Here is a 23326-nt window from a genome sequence, read left to right as displayed (position 1 = left end):
GCGCTCGAGCTTTGCTGTTTCTGGGGCTAAAATGTGGAACGATCTGCCAAAAACTCTCAGACAAATTGAGTCTCTTCTAGTTTTTAAAACTTGGCTTTTTCAACTATTTTCTACATAATACTCACATGTTTCTCTATTTGTGCCTTACTTTCTATTTTTTATTTTCGCTAATATATTTGTCACAGTGAGCTCACTTTACGGCCACTGCAACAGAAGGACTGGATGCAGGCCAGTCAAAAATGATTGCAACAAAACCCAATCTATATTATTCACAATATTTGATACGAATTTATTTACAAAATGTCTCTACTCTATAATACAAAATATACACCATTCTGTATTTACAATCAGATGTCTCTCAAGTGAGTGTAGCTACAACTCAGAATTAAATTACATTAATCAAATGAATGTCTATTTACCCCCGCATGAAGATCAGTATTTTCAATTCAAGTATTTACAGTTAAGTACAGGTATGTGGGAATTAAAATGTTGAATTCACAGTAAATTCACAAACTAGTGCATCAAAGAGATACACTTGATAGTTTACAATTTCTGTAATACAATGCTGTAAATCTTTAGCTCTGAAAACTACCTCAAAATAAAAGAATTAGCAATCAAAGTTCCTCCCAGGAAAATAAGTATTCGTAAGGAAACTTCTAAACAAATATCAATATGAACTCCAGTGAAAACAAGGTCGATTAAAGGTATGTCACAAGCTGGAATAACCTGACAGGTTCAAGGCATGTACCTGTAATAGTAGATCTTTCAGTCAAAATTCGCAAGTGTTATCACTACATGTACGTCTGCTCTCAAATTTAAAATATCTGACATACAGTTCGACGTAATATCAAGTTTGTCTCTCCTTGATTATAAGAATCTGCCCTTGCTAGCTTGCTCATCGACTCTGGTACATCTGCGGGACCACTTCCGCAACTTAGATGTGAACCCTCACTGCAGTGTGCTGTGACCAAGGTTACATCGGATTTCAAGAACCAGCCATCGAGCGTGAGGATGAACGGAACTCAGCCAGTCTTTGAGCCAAGCTCAGATCTTCAAGGCCATCTAATTGAAGCAATAATTCACCAAAATGCCAAATAGTATAGTACAATAACAAAAATTTGTACTCAATCTCGAACAGTCATTTCAAAGAAAACTTGTTAGAACTCAAACAACTACGGTCAGTAATTTAGCATCAAGTTGATTTCGAACACATCTTTAACAAATTAGTTGATGCTGTTAAAGTTCAAAATATCACTCCATCCAGTTTCTTGAGAGTCACAACAAAAAGCACTGATAAATGACAAAATAACTTGAATTTAAACTTACGGTTTTCTTCAGTTTTCTAATCTTGGAATGTCAATCAGCCGCTACGATGATCCCCACAACCAATTTTGCCTCATAAGCAGCCTGACAAATCTGCTACTGGCTGTGGCAAATGACGCAACCAAAGTACAAAACTCGCGCGGCACTGGGATAGGGACTATCAACTCAGCCCACACACCTCATCATCATGATGCATCTCTCAGGTCTCTACTGTCTATCACTGTTCATCACATTTATACCCAGTTGTGCTCTGTTCACATTCAAATCGCCCACAGAACTCCAGCCTTATTTTCTTTATCTACACAACCTGTGACAAGTCTTTACAAAAGAAAGCTCCACTGCAATACAAAAGGGCAAGGTAGTGCATCCAAATTCCTAAGTACAGAAAGCCATGGCCCTGTTCATTGATCTGTAACCTGAAGAAGTAAAGTGATGAATTAAACATGAAGAGAAAATCTAGTGAATAATACATGCCAAAGTTTAATTCAGATTAATCGGGCACAGGAGCTGACACTGAAATAGAAAATATCTGACATTAATTGACCTGATAGAAAAATAGGAATAAAATATGGAATTAATTAATGGAGAATTCTGACAATATTACTCGATGTATTGCTCTTTGTATTACCTCTACGTGTGTGTATCAAACATATACATGTGCACTGTCATTTTGAATTGACGTATGTTATTTATTAGGTTTGTACTTTTATGTTGTAATTAAGTTCTAATACTTTTAATGTCTTTTTTGGTGCTTTTGTTTTTAACTGAAACACACAGGGCCCGAATGGAAACCAGTATGTTTAAAAATGTGGCCCACCCTTGATAAATAAAATAAAAAATGATAAGCCATAAACCGATTAAACAAAGAAATTCAAATTCCTCCCAAAACATTAACTCTCCCCAGAGATTAAAATATACAAATGGGAGTGATTCTGCTGTTGGTTTGCCCAAATTATTCTTAGGGCAAGAGTAATCAAAATATTGAGTGTAAAGAAATGCCACTTTAACCATATTTACCCAGAGAGTTTTTAACAAACATTTTCATAATGCAGGTCTAATGTAGTCGATTAATTTTTTATGTTTTTTACTTAGTATACAGTAGTCTGAATCTGACAATTCACACAAAACCTTTCCTCTTCTCCAAGACGAGTCTTAAAGATAAAAACAACAAAGCAAAGAAATAACACAGGACCAACGACTTCCAATGTTGCATAAGTGTACATCAGGGACATTGAATACTTTTTGACTACATTGTCTCTTCTTTTATGCCGGTTTGATTCAGTTTGTTCCCAACCCACCGTGTCAGGTTCATCATCGGTTAATAACGGAACAACCATGACCGTTCGATGTTCATTATCGCCAGCCGGTACTCTGAGGGATTTGCAATGGAGAAAAGGGACATTTGAGGAGACTGATTTCCGTATATTAGATATATTTTGCATTGTCAAATAATACAACCATAGAGTGTCACCATAAGAGATTCTACAACTTCGATAAAGATGATTTTTCATATCCATTGACCATCAAGGTTAGTCACACTGCTTGGCCAGGCACGATATTGGTGCGTGGCAACCACGGATCGAGAAAGAGTTGGCTCATTTGACTTGTACATAAAAGGTAAAAAGTCCTTAATTGTTTACCACAGACGTTCTAAGAAAAATTGATTTACAATTTCGACTTAAAAATCGTTGTTGTAAATATCTTATGCCTGATAAAGCTTATATATCTCAACTTCTGATTCAATTTGACTCAGCATTTAACAGAACGGATTTTAAAGTATTGTTTAAAAGACGGTGGAGTCTTAGCAACGAACATTCCTTTATTTAACAGTAAAGTTAGTAGTTAGTGACTGAAGGTCCTATGTGCAGCGATGATTTTGTACGATCTAAGTCGCCACCCAAAAAGATGTTGAGAGACTGCTGCAGGTGAGACGCTACTTTTAGAAAGAAATTCGTTTTGCACTGGTTTATGTGCAATGTTTGCAAAATTTATAAATTGATACATCGTGCGAAAATCGTACGAATTGTTTATTTCCTTCAACGCTCAGTGAAAAAGAAGACAACCCCCCCAAAAAAACACTCTGTGTTTTTCAACAATGATTTTGTTAAAGAAGAGTTACCAAAGCGTATCATGCTGAGGTTTACAGTCTGCAAAACCCGTTAAATGTAAACTTTGTAGTATGTCAAAATAACCTTCATGGGAAGTTCAAAGAGTATCCACACGACCACCAAACAACGTGACTAACTAAGCTGACATGTACACTTCCCTATCCATCGATGCAGTTATTCAGCACCACGGAATTGAACTTCCGGGTTCAGAGTAGGTTGAACTCTGTCTTTTGTACAATTTTAGCAGCGCTTGTAAGGTACCCACATGCGGCGCATGAATTGAAAACACATGTACATCTAGATCAGAGACGAAAGCATAAATGGATGTATCTTCATTGACCAAATTAACCAGTTGGAATTAATTAATTTTTCGTTCTTTATTGCACCTACTTACACTGGACGTACTTGCCACTTCAAAAAACATGTTTAAGGGCCGAACTGGTTCACAAAATCTCCAAGTTCTACGTTCAACACCGACACCTACCGCTTTGTCATAATAAAGTTCTGTGCTTGCGTTGAAATGACGTCAGCTGTTAACATAATCATCACTTTGGTCGGATGTCTATGTCTTTACAGAGGTAAGATATCATTTCCGGATATTATTATCGTGGTATTTTTATGTTTAGTCATGTATTTAACTTTCCTTTATTTATCTTTTGTACACATTTTCTTAGAACAAGGCTACGGGTTAACACCCTGGTTCACAAAAAAACCTAAAAAACGCAGCTCTCTTCTTTCAATTTTTTAATTTTTGTCATATAAAAAGTCATGGATTACATCATATGACTCTTTTCTGATGATATGAATTTGATTTTCTGTGATACAGTAGGTAAATTCCTATCAAATTATCACAATTGGCTCTTGCTCCTGTCTTTTTCTTTCAGTTTCAGGGTCCACAACTGTAATAGTTCCAGAGTGGGCTGATTCGAATGAAAGCACGGTCTTAAGATGTTCTTCTAGTGATGTTTTTGATATTGAATGGTACAAAGTTGTTGAAGGCCCAGCCTCTGACGTACTCATCTATGAATATGTTGATGGAGTAACAACACCAGGCGTTTTTATTGATCCATCTCGCTATGAATTTACTATTAGTAGAGACTTTCCTCTGAAAATCAAGTCTGTGGAATGGGCAGACAAAGGAGGATACCGTTGTCTCGTCACCCACGCCTCTTCTGGTCAATCCGAAGATTCAGCAACTTTAAAAATCCGAGGCAAGTACTGGTAAAGTGTAATTTGTATCTATTAGTAAATTTGGGGCACTGTGTAGCCAAACTCTCGCTGAAAAAGTTTCAGTATTTAATTCCAGACACTAAAATGCATGATGCTCAGATGTGTTGTATAAGCTACGATACTGTTTCCAAAACTGTACATTCAACTTTATATCCAGCTGCTGTACTGAAAACCCACCATTCATTTCATGCCAAAATAGCCTGTGTTTTTTTAACTGACAATGCGTCGTGGGCACACTCTGCATGTGTTAAGCAAGTCATTGTTCAATTAAGACGTCCGTTTCCGATTATCCAAGGCAATTCTTAATAGCACAAATGAAAATACGAATTTAAAATAGATTTCGCCGGTTTTATTTGATGGGGCAGCTGTAATAAATATGTCGTCGAAGTCTTGATAGCTACTGAATCCCCGAATAGGAGGACATGTTGTTATCCATGTAATTTTTTTCGATGTTATAGATTTTTATTATACTTGGGCCTGAACGTTGAACTTCTTGTATTACCGTGTATTCAATGAACGAAGCAAAACGTACCACAAGAGCACGAACTGTAGACACATAAACAGCCTATGAGATTGAAATAAAATGCTTTTAAACTTGAAATCTTTCAAAGGGATACTTTCAAATGGGTGTCCTTCTGAGCGCGCCATACTTCAGAAGAAATTAACTATATTATGTCTCTGTCGCAACATAGGAAGACCATACGCCAACCATTTTGCTACCAAATCATTGCTAAAATCCAACAGTAAGCCTACTCATCCAGTCTCGTAGTCTATTGTACGTATTCAGCACTAAAGGGTTAATTTCCGGGTTCACGGCAGGCCTGACCCTAAATATTCTGTACTTTTTAGTACAGGTCCCACACAAGGCAAAGTAACTCAGCATTGCAAATGCAGATCAAAGACGTAAAAGTTGTGGTCAGATCTTGTTTTCAGTATTCACCTGCTTATGTTGAGCCTACTCGTCGTTTCAGTGAAATCCCTGTCCAGGTTCTGCACACAATCCTGAAATGTACGCGATAAATCAATGTAATATTCAGTCAAAATAGAGTACGTGCTGCCTGAAGATGGCGTCAGCAGTCTACATATCCACCTTTGTAGTTGGAATCGCATGTTTTTGTGAAGGTAAGTTAATATATCACTGTTGGCTTCTTTCTCTATTTCTATCTAGTATAGACACCAGTTTTAAGTTTCGACGTGGAGCCTAGTCGTACGATAAACAAGTGCAACATTTCAAAAAGGGCATTCAAAACATGACCTTGAAAGCTTTTTATCTGGGGATAACGTATGCAGAACAGCCCCTCTGTTATTTCAGCTGTGATTTTTGTGACTAAAAGGAATAGGATTATCGGTATGATTTTAGTGAACTAAATTATACCCGTTATAAATTTGGTAATTTATCAAATAAGCAGGAAGGTGCTTTACGAAAAAAAAACACTTGAATTTCGGTAAGAGAGTTTTTGACAGTGATATAATATATATATTATCGACTCTTCACACTTTAACGTTTGAACTTGTGGCTTTAAAAAATTATTCAGATAAGAAAAATGTTTCTACTTTAGTTTTCCTTCCTTGTAGTCTCTGGTGCTACCGTTGGGGGCGACTCATGGGTGGAGGCAGGAGGAAATGCAACCTTAACGTGCTATACGTCACAGGTGTACACTTTTCTTGAATGGCGAGTGAGTGCTGTGGAAGTTACAAACTATACTGCAGCAACCTTAATTGTTACAGTTCTCGTTTTGGGCGGAGTTACCAATGTAATATACGACGCAAACACAGACCGTTCTCATTATATTTTTGATAACACTTCGGGTAGCAATGCTTTGAGAGTTACGTCAGTGACTTTCGATGATGATGGGAAGTACTGGTGTCAAGTCCTGTACTCTGGGGATTCAACTCCTGTGATAGATTCTATCATTTCAAGAGTAAGAGGTAAGACCAAGTTTAAATGACCCTAGAATGAAAATTAGCGCCTGCTAGATGTTATTTTAAATAACAGGTTTTGCCCTTACTGCGATGTAATATTCACAATACGGTAAATTCAGTGTTTGTTCGAGAGCTTTCAAAACGATTCACAACCTTCCTCAGGTGCGACTCGAACCCACAACCTCATGCTTAGCAGTGCAGACCTCTTTACCATTCGACCACAGAGCTTGTCGGAGTCGGTTGGCCGGTTTGAGTCAGCAGCAGGTCTCGTCAAATATTCATAGATAATCTTTCTGCATTCAGGAAATGTTAATTTGAGCTACACGCCTGTGCGAGGACCAAACCTGTTATTAAAATCGAATTACGCCATTTTTGAGAACTACTCAGCCATTCCTCTGCTGAGGAATGTTCAGTTTGTTGTACTTTTTTATGATTGTAATCATTATGATTATTATGGTAAATGTTTAATATTAGGGGCAGGGGGCGAGAGTGGTTTTGTTGAAGTCACATTGTTCGATTATCTTTTTATATAACTGGAGCATCGCGTTCTACTAAAACCTTGCATCTAAAGATAGATGTTCTCTTCGATAAATGAAATAGACTGTTGGAAACTATGAGTTAACTGTGTTTAAAACACACATTTGACACGTATATGTAATATTGGTAATTGGCTAGGTATTTTAAACTCTTTCTCTGAATTATGGACCTCATTAAGCGTGTCCAATCCTGCATGATATTTGAAAACGTTTTCCCGGTCAACAATACACACCGGCATGGGACATTTTTAACTAGGACCCACCGCACTTTCTCATTTGAAAACACAAACGTGAAGATAGCAGGTGACTGTAGGACATGGTGAGCATGCCTAATCGTGACGTTGACTTTCAAAGGTAAGAGTATCTTACTTTACAACGTTTTCACAATTGCATACATTATCACCTTCTTACTTGGGATAGAAAACTGTTTGGATAAACTAACGTACATAGCAATATACATGTATATATTTCTCACACACAGTCTGGGCCAGTGGTTCAGTACCATAGTTCTTCAATTCCCCAAATCCATGGCTCTCAGTACTCCAAGGACTTTCTGATATAGAATAGAGTTGAGTGTGTTCTTACTTGAAATAATGGACCGCACCCATAAAACAACCCCATCCAGCCAAGATAAAAAAGTGCCCTCACGAGTCTGGAAAGCGAAGTCAACGGCAAGGGCGATGGCGAAGCCGACGTGACTTGTCGTCTTTGGAACACCATGAAAAGTCCCCAACTCTGTAAGCCTCCATTCGTATCGAAAACAGTTGATAATTTGAACTTGACATTATTTTATTTAAAACATTTAAGCTTGATAGGATGTGGAGAAAATGTTTGCCCCTTCGATCCACTGATGGCATTGACTGCATGTCTTCATGTGTGACTTGATGTGAATGCACCTTGCATGTAAATATAAAAGTGCATCCAGCCGCATAGTTGCGCAATAATAACCCGGCCTCGATCAGGAGTAAAACTGTTCTGTACATGAATAAACATATACGTAGCTAACCAATTGCTGAACTATAAAACCCAAGTATTTAACACATAAATGCAAATTACATGCAAATCTGTAACACTTTTTAACAAATTTGTTTGAAATGTTTTCGATATAAACCCGTTTTTGCGTTTATTGCATAAACGCATAAACATATGTGCAGGCTTTAACACTTTTTATACATGTTGACATGTTTATAAAAGGCTCCGTGTTAATTAAATGCACACGATTGAAAAATAATGAAAAAGGCCTAAATGTGTTGAAGTCATACACACTGAAGTGAAGAGTGACAAGCCAACTATTACAACACGGGAACAAAAATGGTTAAAATGCTGTTGGCAGACCTTATTTTTTCAGAAAATTATCACGTGTCCCATAACAGATCCCGAAATGCGTGGACACGATTATGTACGAACCTGAGTAAGAAACGAATAAATGCAACTCTGCACAGTCCAATTTCTCTACATTTGCAACTAACAACAGCCAGTAGACGTGCAGGGGACGTGGAAAGGGATCGGATGGCGCATGCACGGGTTGTGTACATACAGCGCATGCGCCTAGTCGTGTCTGAAACTGTGGGTTGTACAACGGAAAGTATTGTCTAAACACTGTGTTTATTTTTCATTAAATAACCAATAGATAATCTAATCTTAATACATGTAAAATACGATAAATCAGCTTAAATTATCCATATACATAATAAGATTTGAATTTTATTCGCACTTTAAAGAATTGACGGAAAATTCATGCTTAACACTTTGCATGTAAAAAACTTCATGTCTCCACCTTCAAACCCATCGATACATGTTTTGGGTTTTTTTCACATAAAAACGAAACGTCCAAAGGTTTGAAGGTTGTTTGTATTGTTAAATAACTTGTATTTAAATGATGGCGCTCTTGAAAGACTGATACAGCAAAAGAGACTAGGTGATATGCAACTATTATTAACGGTGGAAATGTGCATCCTGAACCATTTGAGTCAACGAAAGGCAGTGCAGTGTTGGCAAAGCACAATGTCTGACATTTGCAGTTGCTGATTTTGCGTGTTTACCAGTGACCCCGCAAGTAATCCAAAGAGTGGCCTTGCAGGTTCACTATTCAGTCATTATATTTGTATAGCTCAAATTATCATCAATGCCACGTGAAGCAGTCTTGCTTCTAAAACCGACGACTTGAAATGCAGTTTCGTTTGGCCAAAGTTCGAATACTGTAATGAGGAAATTTATACGTTAGAGTTCTACCTTGTCCACATATTCTAGAGAGTAAACGGTAAGGCACCAAGTCAAAATAGAAATGGTTCACCAAGCGAGAAATGATTGCCCTTAATCCCCTTTCAAACCATTGCCCGGTTCAACTGCAAGTGGGCAATGATTGCAAGAGAGCGTTTCCCGAAAAGGAGTTGGCTATGCAGCAACCTCTTTGATGCATACCACCATTTCCCCCACCTTGGTACAAAAGCCCTGACTCCCAGCTTACCATGAATGGTTATTGTGCATCGGCTTTGTTGTGTAAATTGGGCCAGTTCATCCCTAGTTCCTCTATTTTCAGCATGTGCAGAGTTTACTGATTCGGATTAAAAAAGAAATTTCCGGGCTCAAAATTGGTGCATCCAGCAATTCAGGACGGAATCACGTACACGTTTCAGGTGGAAATTAGTAACTGCGCCTGTTCCCTTTTTAGGGTCATTTGCAGGCGTAACGAGGGCCATGGGAATTTGTGCCACGCAAACAGCTGCTTCATTTCATGATATTTACGTCTTATCTTCACGTTTTTAAAATACAATTCCTGCTCAAAATATTTTAATGGTAAGATAAGGCCTTTTCCTATCGTGTTTTGTGAAAATAAAACTGAGAAATAGAACCAGAGGGGTCAAAACTAGTGATTTTTGTAATAAGCTCTTTTCGTAAGCAGTAGTTCATGTACGTTTTTGAAGGCTAGAAACAAAAAAGGAAGTTTTCCTGAAATTTTAAAATTGAGCTGTGGTGGAGAGAAGTGTGAAGGTTAAGATTTGCTTACAGTTTTACGCTAGATTCTTTTCCTCTTCCCGATCAAACGCATATGCAAATCGACCTAACTCAGCACCGATTCCGTTCATTCCGCATAGTCTAACGGCATTGCAAGCTTAAGAATTCAGCAACTCCAGAACGAAAGACGAAAACATAAGTACAGTAAGTTAACATGAAGTTTATTTTTGAAACCGAGGTCCATCTGCAATTATAAGGTTGGCGGGAAAATGTCGAAGTTCATGGTATATATCCCCAGTTTCGCATGTTCTATACACGCATGAACTACATGAACGTGTACACCTGCTCTGTTGAAAATTCCATGTACATGTAAATGTGCATGTACGCCGCGGTACGTGTGTAACAGGCCGCAGTGTTCCGAGCACGGGTACGTGGCCGGAGAGGTTTTGTACACGTAAAACACGTATAGATTGCGCTGCGCAGAAGTATCAAATACAACTCATGAAATTCAAACAAAAGTGATCGATTGAAAATGGAAATAATTTATCATCTTAGTAACCACTTTAAGGCTAAATTTCATATGTATGTAGCATTTCTTTTCATGATTCTGTTGTGTTTTATTCGGTTGAAGCCTTCTAGAGCACATACAAAGAATTTCAATGTGATCATTTGTTTACTTTGTGCAAACGAAGCCTTCAAAACGAGAAGGTTAAACAGGGGACTGCCATGTTGCAGGACATTTCCGTATGGTTTACTTGGGTCCGGTCAAGTAACCGCCGCGCACGGTCCATGTCGTTAATTTCCGCACGTTGAATAGTGAAACATATGTGGAATACATTGAAGCCACATCACTCCCGTATGTTGAAGCAATGGCCCTATTCGCTTTTTGAGCGCTGCCGCCATAGGCATGTGGAGACTCGAACTGGCAACTTCACACAATTGAATATAGTCGGTTCGCTGGTTCCTGATTCACTGCACGGGCTCTACTGTTTTGTGTGAAGCTGCCAGTTAGAGGCTCTCCGTGTTAAGGCAGCGGAGTGCAAAAAGCAACTAGAACACGTTTCAAAATGGTATCCGTAAGAAAATTATTCGTCGTTATTGTTGAACTGTCTTGTTTTCACAAAGGTAAGACAGCAGCTTCATGTGCCATGTTTCTCAGTTTCATAATTGATTAATAGCTGAAATTGAAGGCCTTTTCCAGAGTGATGTTTTATTTAGCTACAGTTTGGCTAAAATATTTGTGTGTGTGTTTTAGTTGGATTGGTTCAAAGAAAGATAATTAAAATTTGGAAGTAGTTCTCTCTAGATTGATTTTTAATGTTGTGCGGGCCACATTTTGGTTTCTCTCCAAATGTCATTCAGATCATTGAAGTGGTTGGAAATGACATTTTCCCAGTTGTAAAAAGTTCTTCCCCTTTTGTGGTTCTATTGAAAATAATCAACTAGTCTAGTTGTCCATCTTTTTTGAGAGAACACATGTAGAAATTGTTTCCAAATGTTTACGCAGCATGAAGTACAGCTAAAGAATTGAAACGGATTATGAACAATTAAATCACCTGGAGTCTAATACTCATTGTGCACATAAATATTAATGACAGTCCTTCCTGCAGAGAGAAAAAAAATTGCTATTTTGTTCCCACTGTGAATTTCAAGTGACGACTTTCGACGCAAATGCTTACTGACGTTAGTTCAGTTTTGCGGTTATTTCGTGTTCGTTTTTTGCCATATTTTGAGCTGATGCTTTTAGAGTTTTCTGTCGTTTTTAAATGCATTCACATAATGTTTCATTTGAAAAGTATTTCTGATTAAAATGATGGAAAGTAATTATCGATAATATCAAAAACAAAATAATGTATTTCATGTACTCTCTTGCTGCAGTAAGATCAGTTACGATTTCAAGCAACCAGTGGGTTACAATTGGCCAAAATGCAACGGTAACTTGTTCACCAGGTGTCAGTGACTCCATTATCATCCAGTGGCGAAAAGGTGACATCAGCAACACAGTACCACCGACAGGTGCTGCTAGCAGCATCCTGGATCATGAGTCGAGTACAAACATGATCACATATGGGCCAGGCGTAGATCCGAACCACTATGATGCTGTACAATCAGCAGATGGGGGTATCTTCTCTTTAACTGTGAAGTCTGTAACCCTGGACGACAGTGTCAAGTACTGGTGCAGTTACCTCAGATTAATAGACCCCACCAATGTTGTGCAAATTGGTTCCCATATTATTCTTGTAGGAGGTGAGTTTGTATCTCAACATGCAATCGTTTATTGTTGTTTATTACATTTGATAAGCGGTAAAGAGGTGGCATGGAGGTAATCTGCATCCCTACTTTCTAATTTTTTGGATAGCCTTTTAATTTTTGTTGAATTTTGCTGATTTTTGTGTAATCCTCAAGCTACCAATATGCTTTAAGACTGCAGAGCCGCTTTAACCGTGCATGACATTTAAAAACGGTACCGGGTCAACAACACACACCGGCATGTGTAATTCGTAACTAGGACCCACCGCACTTTCTCATTTGAAAGTACAAACGTGAAGATGGCGAGGGTTTACAGGACATGGTGCGCACGCCTGATCGTGACGTTGTACTCTTTAAAAGGTAAGGTTATCTTTCTTTTATACTGTTTTCACATTAACGAACTTTATCACATTAATTTCTTTTAAGAAACTTGATTAAGAGAGAAACCAAAAAGGAAGCTGTATTTGGATAAACTAGCGTAAGGCAATATATCGTATTTCTCAAACACAGAGGCTTACGCGTGCTTAATATGTCCGACATAAAACTTAAAAAGTTCAACACTGTTATCATTCTTCAGAAAATCATGCTTACCTGTTTTCTTTGCAGTGCCCATGGATCACGCCCAAACTCTAACCCTTACACTCCAACCAGTATCCAGCGCGCAAGGCGAGTCAGCGACCCTAACCTGTATCTTCTTGCTGGATGCACTGGGTGGTGACTTACGAAATCTCGAATGGAGACACAAAGGAACTTTGATAGCAGACTTTTTTGGTGGAGTCCAGACTCCAGACTACGTTAATGGATTTTCCGAACCAGGTTATATTGTAGCAAGGAATGACAAAGTCAGTAACCTGACAATAGCAAATGTTCGGTATGCTGATGAAGGGGAATACAGTTGCAGTGTGATGTATCTTGTAACTGGAAATAGCCCAGTAGGCTCAGCAACGACTCAGCTGATGGTTTATGGTGAGAAAGATGTTAAACCTGTTTTTAAATTTTTACAAATACATAATCAAGGCAGTATACATTGAACAGATAACTGAATATACCTAATATACTATTTTCAGCTTTTATTCTGTGCCCTTTAACAGGTTTGTGTCATTGCAGAAACTAGAGCATAATAATCAAATTGGTGTCAAATAGAGTTATGCGGTTGATTTTGCGAAAGGGTTTTTGAAACCTATGTTTAAACCTCCCACTGCAAGTAACCTATCTGCGACGAAGATTTTTAGATTTTTGATTTAATATTTGCTAAACGCGCCAGACTTAAGGAGAAAAATGATGAACCTCCCAACTATGCGACATGTGAACACAAACTACGCGAGGAAGGCCGCATTTGATATTTCTTTTTTCAGACCAGGACATGGGACTTTTTCAGTGGCGACAAAAGTGAATTTCCGGGTTCACGGATCAGGAACTCTGTTCTGCAAGGTACATGTAGTTTCAAGGGGTGCATTGCGAGGCCTACACAATATAATTCCAAGCCCTATTTAACAGCGTCGATTAGTATTGGATTTTGCAGTCAGGCCAGGAAATGGCGCTGAGAGTCATATATATCTCTGCAATCTACTGTTCATGTTGTTTTACAGGTAAGAAACTGTTTCATGGAAACTATCAAATGTCACAGTCTCTCCGTGTGTAGACCTATTATACAGTGAAATTACACTGACCTGTTAGCCATTATAGACAATTCAGTGTTGTTAGGTGCTCCTCATCCTCACCATTTTTGCCATATTCTCCATCAACATGATGTTGTAAAAGTAGCAAATGTTAAATTTCTCTTCAAAATATGTCTGACCCCCTGTATGATTCCCAATAATTTCGCTGAAACATTTGGATCATGCATCCTTTGGGATTATAGTAATAGTTCGCCAACATTGTGGGACACTGTAGTGGCATTGAAACATAATAGAGCAGCCTGGAAAGCTGCAACATATTAGCTGTGCATGCAATGTGCCCGTTCATGTTGATTCACCTTACAGATTGTCATTTCTTTTTGACCCTTCACAGTTGGCCATTTGCAGGGTGTTACTATTCCACCGCGTGTGTACGGTGACCAAGCTAGCTCTGCTTATATTAATTGCAGTTATAAGGCTTTGGATAGCTTTTACTCATTAAGTCGGATCCAGTGGAGGAAAGGTGATGCAGATTTTATGTCAGCAACTACGATAGCTACATTTGTCAATGGCCAGGGTGCAACTCCAACATACCCAATAGGAGGCCGCAAGTATGCAATATCCATTGACTCTATAAACAGAAGTAGCATCTTGACTGTTAGCTCGCTGCAGTATCCAAACGATGGAGGAAAATACTGGTGCAAGGTTTTGTTTCAGAGAACTGGTTACGCAAACCGTATATATGATGGCTCAACCCTGGTAACTGTTATTGGTAAGTTTGGTGTAATATAAATGGGTCGCTCTTTCTGGATGTGAAGTTCTACATGTAAATACTTTTGGTCTCTACATATTTAAAACAAAACATGAGGGGAAAAGAATAAAAATCAATTAAATCAAAATTTGAATTAATTAGAGAAAGTTGCGGGTTCGTTGTTAATTATAAACATGAAAAAAAATCTTTACCCATGGACCCAGTGAACCACCTGAACAGTCAATTTGATGAGGATTATTTGATATTTGTAAATAAAGAACGAATTCATAAGTAACGAAGCCTACCTTATATATTTTCTTGCCATACAACATAAAGTATCAAGAACGTTACATCAGGTCATGTGGTCACGCCATACAACTTACAGTATCAAGAACGTTACATTAGATCATGTGATCACGCCATACAACATACAATATCAAGAAAGTTACATTAGGTCATGTGGGCACGCCAAACAACATACAGTATCAAGAACGTTACATTAGATCATGTGGTCACTCCCGGTTGTCTGGATCATGCCGAAGCATTCATGTGTCAATGTCTGTGAATGGAATTCAGCTTATCATGAGTCTCAGTCGCTCACTGACATTCCAAAGGCAAGAAAATACCCTGTAACTAATTGCAACAGAATAAAGAAATCGCATGCTCTTTCTCTTCAGTACACCTGGTTGCTTATTTCTATCTGTTATGAAGCGTTTGCTAGAATACGCCTTATTTATATCTCGCTTTTGACGCCAGGAGCTTGCTGTGTTTAATTTAGACCCACTTTATCTGGAGTAATAGAATGCCTGCAAGTTTTGACAAAACGCGCATATCCCATCCTTGGATGTTTTCACTCTTCTGAATTTGTGAAAATTTGTCAACATAGGCCCACAAACTAGTCCATTTCAGACCGAAAACACCCAGTCTCTGTTTGTAGTTACGCGAGGTCAATAAGCTAATTAGATTTCGCACAATACTCCAAAGGAGTGTAAATGCAGTATCAATCAACAGTACCAACCACCGTGCGTAACGGTAAAAAAGTGGTGTATGCAGTTAATTAATACATTGTTGCAGTCTGATGGTCATGCAAAACTTGTTGTACAGGTGAGAAGTTCATTAGAAATAGACAATATCGAGTTTGAAATCATGTTATGATCTTCTCTTTTTCTGCTTACGACGATTTGACTTTATGATGATCCTTAGAAATGGACTCAACCAAAAGGTTACAGGTCTTTTTTATCTATTATTAGTTGTTTCCTGACCTTGTGAGTACGTACTGACCCATGTAACGATTCCAAAAGACAACAACCTATAATTAACGTGAAGAACTTTTAAGAGGGTATGCCTTTAGGTGGAATATTGATGTAAGGTACCGTGGGTCAAAATTAATTAACTACATTTACACAAAGAAATTGTGACTTACACAATAGTTTGTGAGAGTGTGGCTTTAGTTCCAACAAGTTCTGCTTAGTCACCTTTTTCCCAAATAAAAATAATTAAAAAAAATATAAAAAGGAAATTCTTCATCAGATTATGCAGGTATTGTCATTGCTTGAGCGACCAGTCTAAGTCTCTGTAACGATAAAAAATGTAAACGTTTTGTCCAACATTCAGTGGAAATAAACCACATCAAAACAGAAATAGTACTTTCAATTTTTAATACCTAATCAAGTGTAACAAAAATAATTCATGGGCTTTTTTTAGGCTTTCATTTTCTCAAATGCGATTCGTCAAAAGCCTCTAGCAATGTCAATTATCCTAAACGCATGTATAATAACAGTGGGCCTGCCCAAGGAATGCAGCATGTAAAGTAGTTTACCCATCTAAATGAATGAAAAAAGTGATATCACATGAATTCTGTTTTCTCTAGAAGGCTGACTGGGTGTGAGTAGAATTGCCAAAATGGGCTAATTTCTAAGGCTATACGCCAAGATTCTACGTATTTATGTCCTGGCTCTGTATCTGCTTTGCAGCGAAGAGAAACATGTACTTGTCGAGTTTGCTGTTCCACCATTTTCTTTATGGATTAGTCACGTTAAAATCCTAGATGAGTTTTGATCGACAGCAATCATGCCACATTCCGTCAATATACATATTTAATGCCAAGTTGATCGTGATTTTGCACCAGTTATTCAGTTATCGTGCCAGTATTGTATTTAAGCGACGCTAAGTTAGTTCTCACGATTTTTAACACATTGCTGCCAACTTTCAAAATACTGCTGTACTAAATACCTATGCAAACGCTTTCAATAAAGACAGAGATCTACGAATAAATTTAATACCACGGAACTTGTTTGCATGTATTAATATGACACCAGTACTTTTCGGCTGCGTACCCCTTCCCTTCTTTTTAATTGAATTTTCTCATTGAATCGCCCAATATAATCTTGCTTAGCCCTGACACAAAGATTCCCTAGGCTCAAAGTCACTTTGAACAGTTGTTAAATATTTTCAATACACAAACCAGGGTCTATTGAACTTAGCAAAGGTGAACTTTTCAACTTTGACTCCTTGACCCAAAACAACCAGTGCCGACAGTGTTTAATGTAAGATTCTGTTCAGTCATTTCTCCTTACACCAGTTCTATTGTACGCATTTAGTGCGACCGAAATTGAATTTCCTGGTTCAGTGTAGGGTATCACTTGACTGTTGGTAGTGTTACCGGGCTAAGTGCAGATCTAAACAACGATGAAGATTAGACTGGGAACAAACGATAGCTATTCACTCCAGTGTCGCACTCTACATTAACGGCAGGTGCAGGAATATGGTGCTAACATACATGAATGTCATTGTAGTCTGGTGGTCATGCTATTTTACAGGTGAGAGCAGGTAATGCTCATTATTTTATTTTTCATTTCCTTATTAGGAGAAAATTGCCATGATGATCCCCCAGGATGGCGAAGTAGCTTGATCATTGTTTTTGGTTTGTCATATACTAGCAGTTGCAGCAGGAGCTTGTGAATGTCTACTGATCTGATAGCTTTAAAAATAATAAAACGTGGGAACTTAGATGAGCTTTAGTAGCGCTGAAGCCATAACTTGTATTTGCATAATTAAAACTATATGACTTATGAAGTGGCTAAAACTGCAGTGAAAGTTTTCATTTGGCCATTAATAAATAGTATATGTTGCCAAATATACTGTCAAACGTACTCCTCTCTTTTCCAGCAGTTGATGGCCAGATTGTAGCAGTCAGCCTGCTGTCTAATGAAGGTTTCGTTGGAAGCCCCTCTACACTATCGTGTAACTACACTGTATCTGACGCCAGATACACGTTATGGGATTTAGACTGGTTTAAAGGAAGCAGCACATACGACCCGCTGACGATTGCTATCGCTGATTTCTATGCGGGAGTAACAAGTCCCCGTCTGTTCAATGGTTACGATGACATTTCAAAATACAATATATCCCGTAACAATGATAGTTTGGTGAGCACGTTGCAGATTTTATCATTGAATTTCACTAAGGATTCAGGGAGATATTGGTGTAGAGTGACAGTCAGACACAAAGACAGCTCTGTAGACCAAGCTGCAGCTTCAGCAGAGTTGATTATTTTTAGTAAGTATACAAAAAAGAGTCAAGTTTTGAGGTGAGTCATTGGGACCAAAAGGGGTGTTTCTGCTCTGAAATTATGATTTTCTCCCCTCTGTTAAAACTGTTCTCCTTTCTGCCAATCTTCCGATCGAAGGTACTGATTCGTGTCCAAACTATTGGTGTTTTCACTTCCTTAAAGAAAAAAACACCGCCTGCCACAAACAAACACAAGGCGGGTAAGGTTAACATCTTCAGCTATTTGACCTATATTTATCATGCTTTAAGGTCATAAATGAGGCCTTGCCAACGACCTTGGGGCTTAAAGAAAATGCCTTGGTGGTTCAAAGTCATCGATAGTACTCAGTCCAGTATTTTGGAATGGAAACGAATGTATACATCATCATTCAGGTGTACATGTTGGTGTACGGTTGACAAATAATTTAACAGAAACAAACTACATCAAAAACACAATATATATAACAAATCCTGGTTTGACTACCTGTTGATAATGTGGAAACACTTAAAAAGTGAAACATGGACATGTCCTCGGTTTTTTTATTGGTGTTGATTTTTTATATTTATTAATATTTAACATCAAAAAGGGAATACTTTTAAATAAACGGTCTGATATGATACAGAGTAGCAACCTTACTACATTCGGTGTTACAAATGGCTTTGCCACATGACATAATGTGGCATCAAAGCATCGAGCTTTAAGGTGACAAATATCAGACCAATATTAATTTCAAAGATACTGTTTTGGGTTTTTTTTTACAATAGGAAGTGCAAACATTGGCAAAATAGTACAGATCAGTATATATGTTGACAGTTTCGCGTGACATGTTATCTTCAGGGTATGTTGTCCTTAGTAAAAGATATACTAGTTAGTAAAATATCTAACTTATAAACATTTTGACTATAAACATTTTGACATTACGCAAGTCCTCTGTTTTCAATAATAAGGGCCATGTCTGCAGAGGCAAGCCTAGGTATACTGCAGTCCGTTTTACATTGTTATCCTTGAACTACAGCCGTCAAGTATTGTTACAGGAATCTTTCCTTCCTGTCAGTAGGAAGGTGCTCAAGGATGTTAACCCTTTCCAAACCAAATGTAGAGTTAATGTTTATGACATCCTCATTGTGTGCTTCCGTTTGAAAAGCCCTTGTCATGGTTACATCGCAAGGCCTTGGGGTTAGCCTCATCTCTGAAGGTTTCAAAGCAAGCTTGTTATTGAGGGGGAAGAAGAAATCAAACATGCTAATATTCAATACACACATTGCACTGTGTAACTGATTTGATAAAATGTAAAAACTCGGCATACTTAACGGCCACATGAAATTCGTTTGTATTGGACTATGAAGCATAACTAACGCAAACACATCGAATGTGAATTATCTTAAAATTTCTTCTTAACATTACGCGTCCTTTTCGTTCACGACTTGTATATATCGTCTAGAGAATGTTTCAGTTGCATCAGTCGTGCTTTACTTATTTTGTGCGGTTTTTAATTTCTCCCTGTATTATGAAAGGGGGGTTCAAGTTAAAAATCTGCCATAAATGTCCGATGAGCTTGGTACTTCAATGCCACTGTATCGTTTCTCTGTGGCAGATACTTTATACGTCGAATTTAGGCTTGGACTGAACAAACACTTAACTGTAGGGGCAAATAGTCATGAATGCTTCCGACAAATAGGGGGTAACTAGTCATGAACGTTTCCGACAGATAGACAATACTTTTGTGACTGTGCTAGTAAGAATGTGCACAGTGTTCTGACGATGTAGGAGAGGCTTATTTTTTTCGGTGCTTTTGGTCTTTTATTCCACGTCTTCTAAATAAGAGAAGTCATAAAATTCTCCCCCTTATCTTTACACCCCCCAAAAAATAGAGTGTAACTTTTTTTTCTCATTAGAGACTTTGCCCTTTAGAAAAAGGTGGAACTAGAACATGGAATCGCCACATCATACGAAAGAAAGCAGAACAGGACTCTGTGCTCCTGACAAGTCTATTTTATGAAGTGAACAATGGGTAAACATCACTGCTCAGTCTTTGTCATTGGTATTTGGGATGATCTCCAGTTGCCCTTGCTAATCATAGGTCATTAGTTAGCTTCCATGTGAAGATCATCTGAACTAATGCGATCACTTTTAAACTCTTTGACAGTAGCTTCCATCACATGTCGAATATGGCATTGAGCATATCTCAAAAAGCAATCTACCCTTTATTTTAATACTTGGCTATAATTATGCGCGAACAGTTTCAGTTCTGTCGTTTTTCCCCGTCTCCATGTTGAATGCTTTAGTGATTTGACCCTCGAGAGAAAAATTTCCGGGTTCAAAAGCGATGAAGGTATTGTATAGGCTCTACACACAGTGCAGCACAAATAAGTCAGTCTGGTATTTTGTAGTCCACTTGTGGTCCAAGGACAAATAGAAATGGCGTCGGGAACCAGCATACTATACATTGCTGCATTTGCCCTGTCATGTTTTCTTAAAGGTAAGGAATGGATATTAATTTTGCAATGGTCATTTAAATAATTCTGTTCCCTCCATTCATAAGAATATGGAATTATTTTGATTTGTCTGATTACTGAATATAAATACTCCCGTGCAGGATGGAGTGTGCAAAATAACTTTTAAGTTTTAGCGTGTTCAATCGGTACGTGTTAACGGTTGTCTGACATTTAAGTTTTACGTGAAGCACTAAGTAAACAGTTTAGCATTCTAACTAATGCAAAAACAAACAAACAAACAAACAAACAAACATTGTTCATTTGGGTAGGCTTCCAAACGCTTTTGAGTCGATATTGTAAAACTGAATGAAACTTGTCGGTTTGTGTGATCAACTATGTACAGACGGGTTGGCGGTATCAACCATTGGAATTCAATTCTATGTGCAGTGCTCGTCTTCTGAAAACTGTGAAGTTGTTTGGTTTCAATTTTCAATAGTCGATGGTCAAATTGTGACAGTCAGCTTGCAGTCTGACGATAGCTACGCAGGGAACCCGACCACATTGTCATGTACCTATACAATATCTGATGGCAGCTACACGTTCTGGGATTTGGCCTGGTTTAAAGGGAGCAGTATAGATGATCCCTCGACTATCGCTATCGCCGATTTCTATGGAGGAGCGACAAGTCCAACTTTCTATAATGGTTATGATGACACTTCAAAATACACCATAACCCGAGACAATGCTAATTCTATCGGTACACTTCAAATTTTATCTGTGAAATGGAACGAGGATAGAGGACGATACTGGTGTAGGGTTACAGCAAGAGGTACAGGTAGTGATTTACCTTTGGATCAAGCGTCGAACGATCTAATTATTTTCGGTAAGTATTGTCATTCTGAATTCATGCGCTAAAACCATTATACTGTTAACAGGAATTTTTAAAAAAAGTTGTGTTTCTTGTAGCCAAGACAACCAAGAAAGGTTTGCGTTGGGTAGAGTGCGATACTAGTGTACGATAACAGTGATAATCGTCAAGTGATAAAGATTATTTTTAGTGCACTGAGATGTGAAGTTACATTCTGAAGCATAAGCGTTGCCAAGGGCGAGAGAGCATTTTTAATTATGAACTATGAAGGAAAAAACGCCTATCAGCAACCATACAGAACCAAGAGAGCATGACATTCAGAGCCGTTTTAAGCACATAGATGATTGTTATCCCTTTATGTCTTTTTTTTCTTTTTCCTTCGCCACCCTCTTACTGTTCTATTTTCTAGAGGGGCAATCGTCCTCCCCCCTCCCTTGGACAGGGATAGTCAGCTGTTGCATATAAAAGCTCATCCAAATAGACATGATTAAACTGCGAAACAAAACATTAAAGTATAAATGGAATGACAATTCCTAGCTGTTAAGTTTTAAACAAGATTCTTTACGGGAATGGGATTTCAGAAACAATGGATCTGGTGCTGGACGTGTAAAATGTGTTCCATTATCCTTAGTCGTCTGCTGAAGGTCTGCCAAATCGGATGAAGTCAAGTCAATCTTCTAGCCAACCTCCTGACTTGACAAAAAGAGTGTTAGTGTGCTCTATGATTTTTCTTCATCATCAGTAATTTATGCCTAATACAAACGTATTTATTTAATTAACGGGAAAGAAACCCTTTCACAGAAGGAAAGCCACTGTAACACCCCCGGTTGTTTAGGTCTGTTCAAAATGTTTTACACTGATTCCCAAGATTCCTTTTGCCACATCTTCCTTCGAGGTGAAGCAGTAAATGAGTACAAAATTATTGTTATCTAAAAACTATCTGACCACGTATGAGACCCCCCGTGATTTTGTCAAAACATCAGGGCGGACACGTTGCACGAGAAACGGAAATAGTGGCACAGTATTGTGAGCTACTTTAGTGGAATCAAGAGGACGGTCATAGAGCCTCCGAAAAGCTCCAACCTAATGTATGTTTATTTGTGGGTGGTTATTTCTGTTTGACTATGCTAATGTCACCTGCACTTATGAGCGTAAACAGGGAGTTTTAACTCATTTAGTTTGACCAAGTGGTGAATTGGTGGAGCAGAGTTTAGGTCAGCAACTAATTTGTCAATTCCAACATATCAAATAGGAGGTTCAAAGTATACAGTGTCCACTGACTCTATAAATAGTATAGATGAACAAGAATTACAAAACTTATGCTTGTATGTTATGATTCTTACACTATGTTCTTCGGAGTAAAAATATTAACTCTGAACCTCTTTGAAGAGAGTTGAATTGCCTTCTTGTATTTTATATAGAAAAGACGTTTGTGTTGAGAAACCTATTGATATCTAAGTGATTCCTTTATCTTCACAGCAGGTAGTGTGTTCCTTGGGTTAATATTTTTACCTTATTTTTTGTGAACTACAGCCTCCGAATTTTTCTATAAGAATCGTTCCTTGCCAGTAGCAAGGTACTAAAGGATGGTAGCCAGTTGCAAATAACGTATATTGCTCATGTTAAGGTACACTAATCAAGTTTTTAGTTTGAAAAACCTTTGTCGTGGCTGGATCAGAATGTCTTGGTCTTGATGTGTCGAACTGTCACGTGATAGGAACCATTGTAGTGGTGAGGGACGTGAATGATAATTGAATGCTACAACATGACAGAGACATCAC

General features: G+C 38.1%; 2 protein-coding genes across 21 annotated transcripts in view; one reads left to right on the top strand and one right to left on the bottom strand.

Moving 5' to 3' along the window:
* Window positions 1-23326, bottom strand: part of LOC110990617 (uncharacterized) — a 271293-nt gene that overhangs the window by 81233 nt on the left and 166734 nt on the right. The window lies entirely within an intron of this gene.
* The window catches only part of LOC110988921 (fibroblast growth factor receptor-like), a 94023-nt gene continuing 74370 nt past the window's right edge, over window positions 3674-23326 (top strand). For 3 of the 19 annotated variants that reach the window (XM_087142022.1, XM_087142023.1, XM_087142016.1), the window contains exons 1-3: window positions 12329-12685; window positions 12932-13291; window positions 14336-14713. In XM_087142022.1, the coding sequence (XP_086998148.1) occupies window positions 12625-12685; window positions 12932-13291; window positions 14336-14713 (799 nt within the window). In that variant the 5' untranslated portion in view covers window positions 12329-12624. The other 16 variants (XM_087142018.1, XM_087142019.1, XM_087142017.1 and 13 more) reach the window with 16 other exon arrangements.

Source organism: Acanthaster planci, linkage group LG10 (assembly GCF_054643075.1).
Source record: "Acanthaster planci isolate LZ-2023a linkage group LG10, COTS_SCS, whole genome shotgun sequence".
Taxonomy (NCBI): Eukaryota; Metazoa; Echinodermata; class Asteroidea; order Valvatida; family Acanthasteridae; genus Acanthaster; species Acanthaster planci.
The sequence above is the reverse complement of the archived record's forward strand: the minus strand, read 5'-3'. Positions and strand labels throughout refer to the sequence as shown.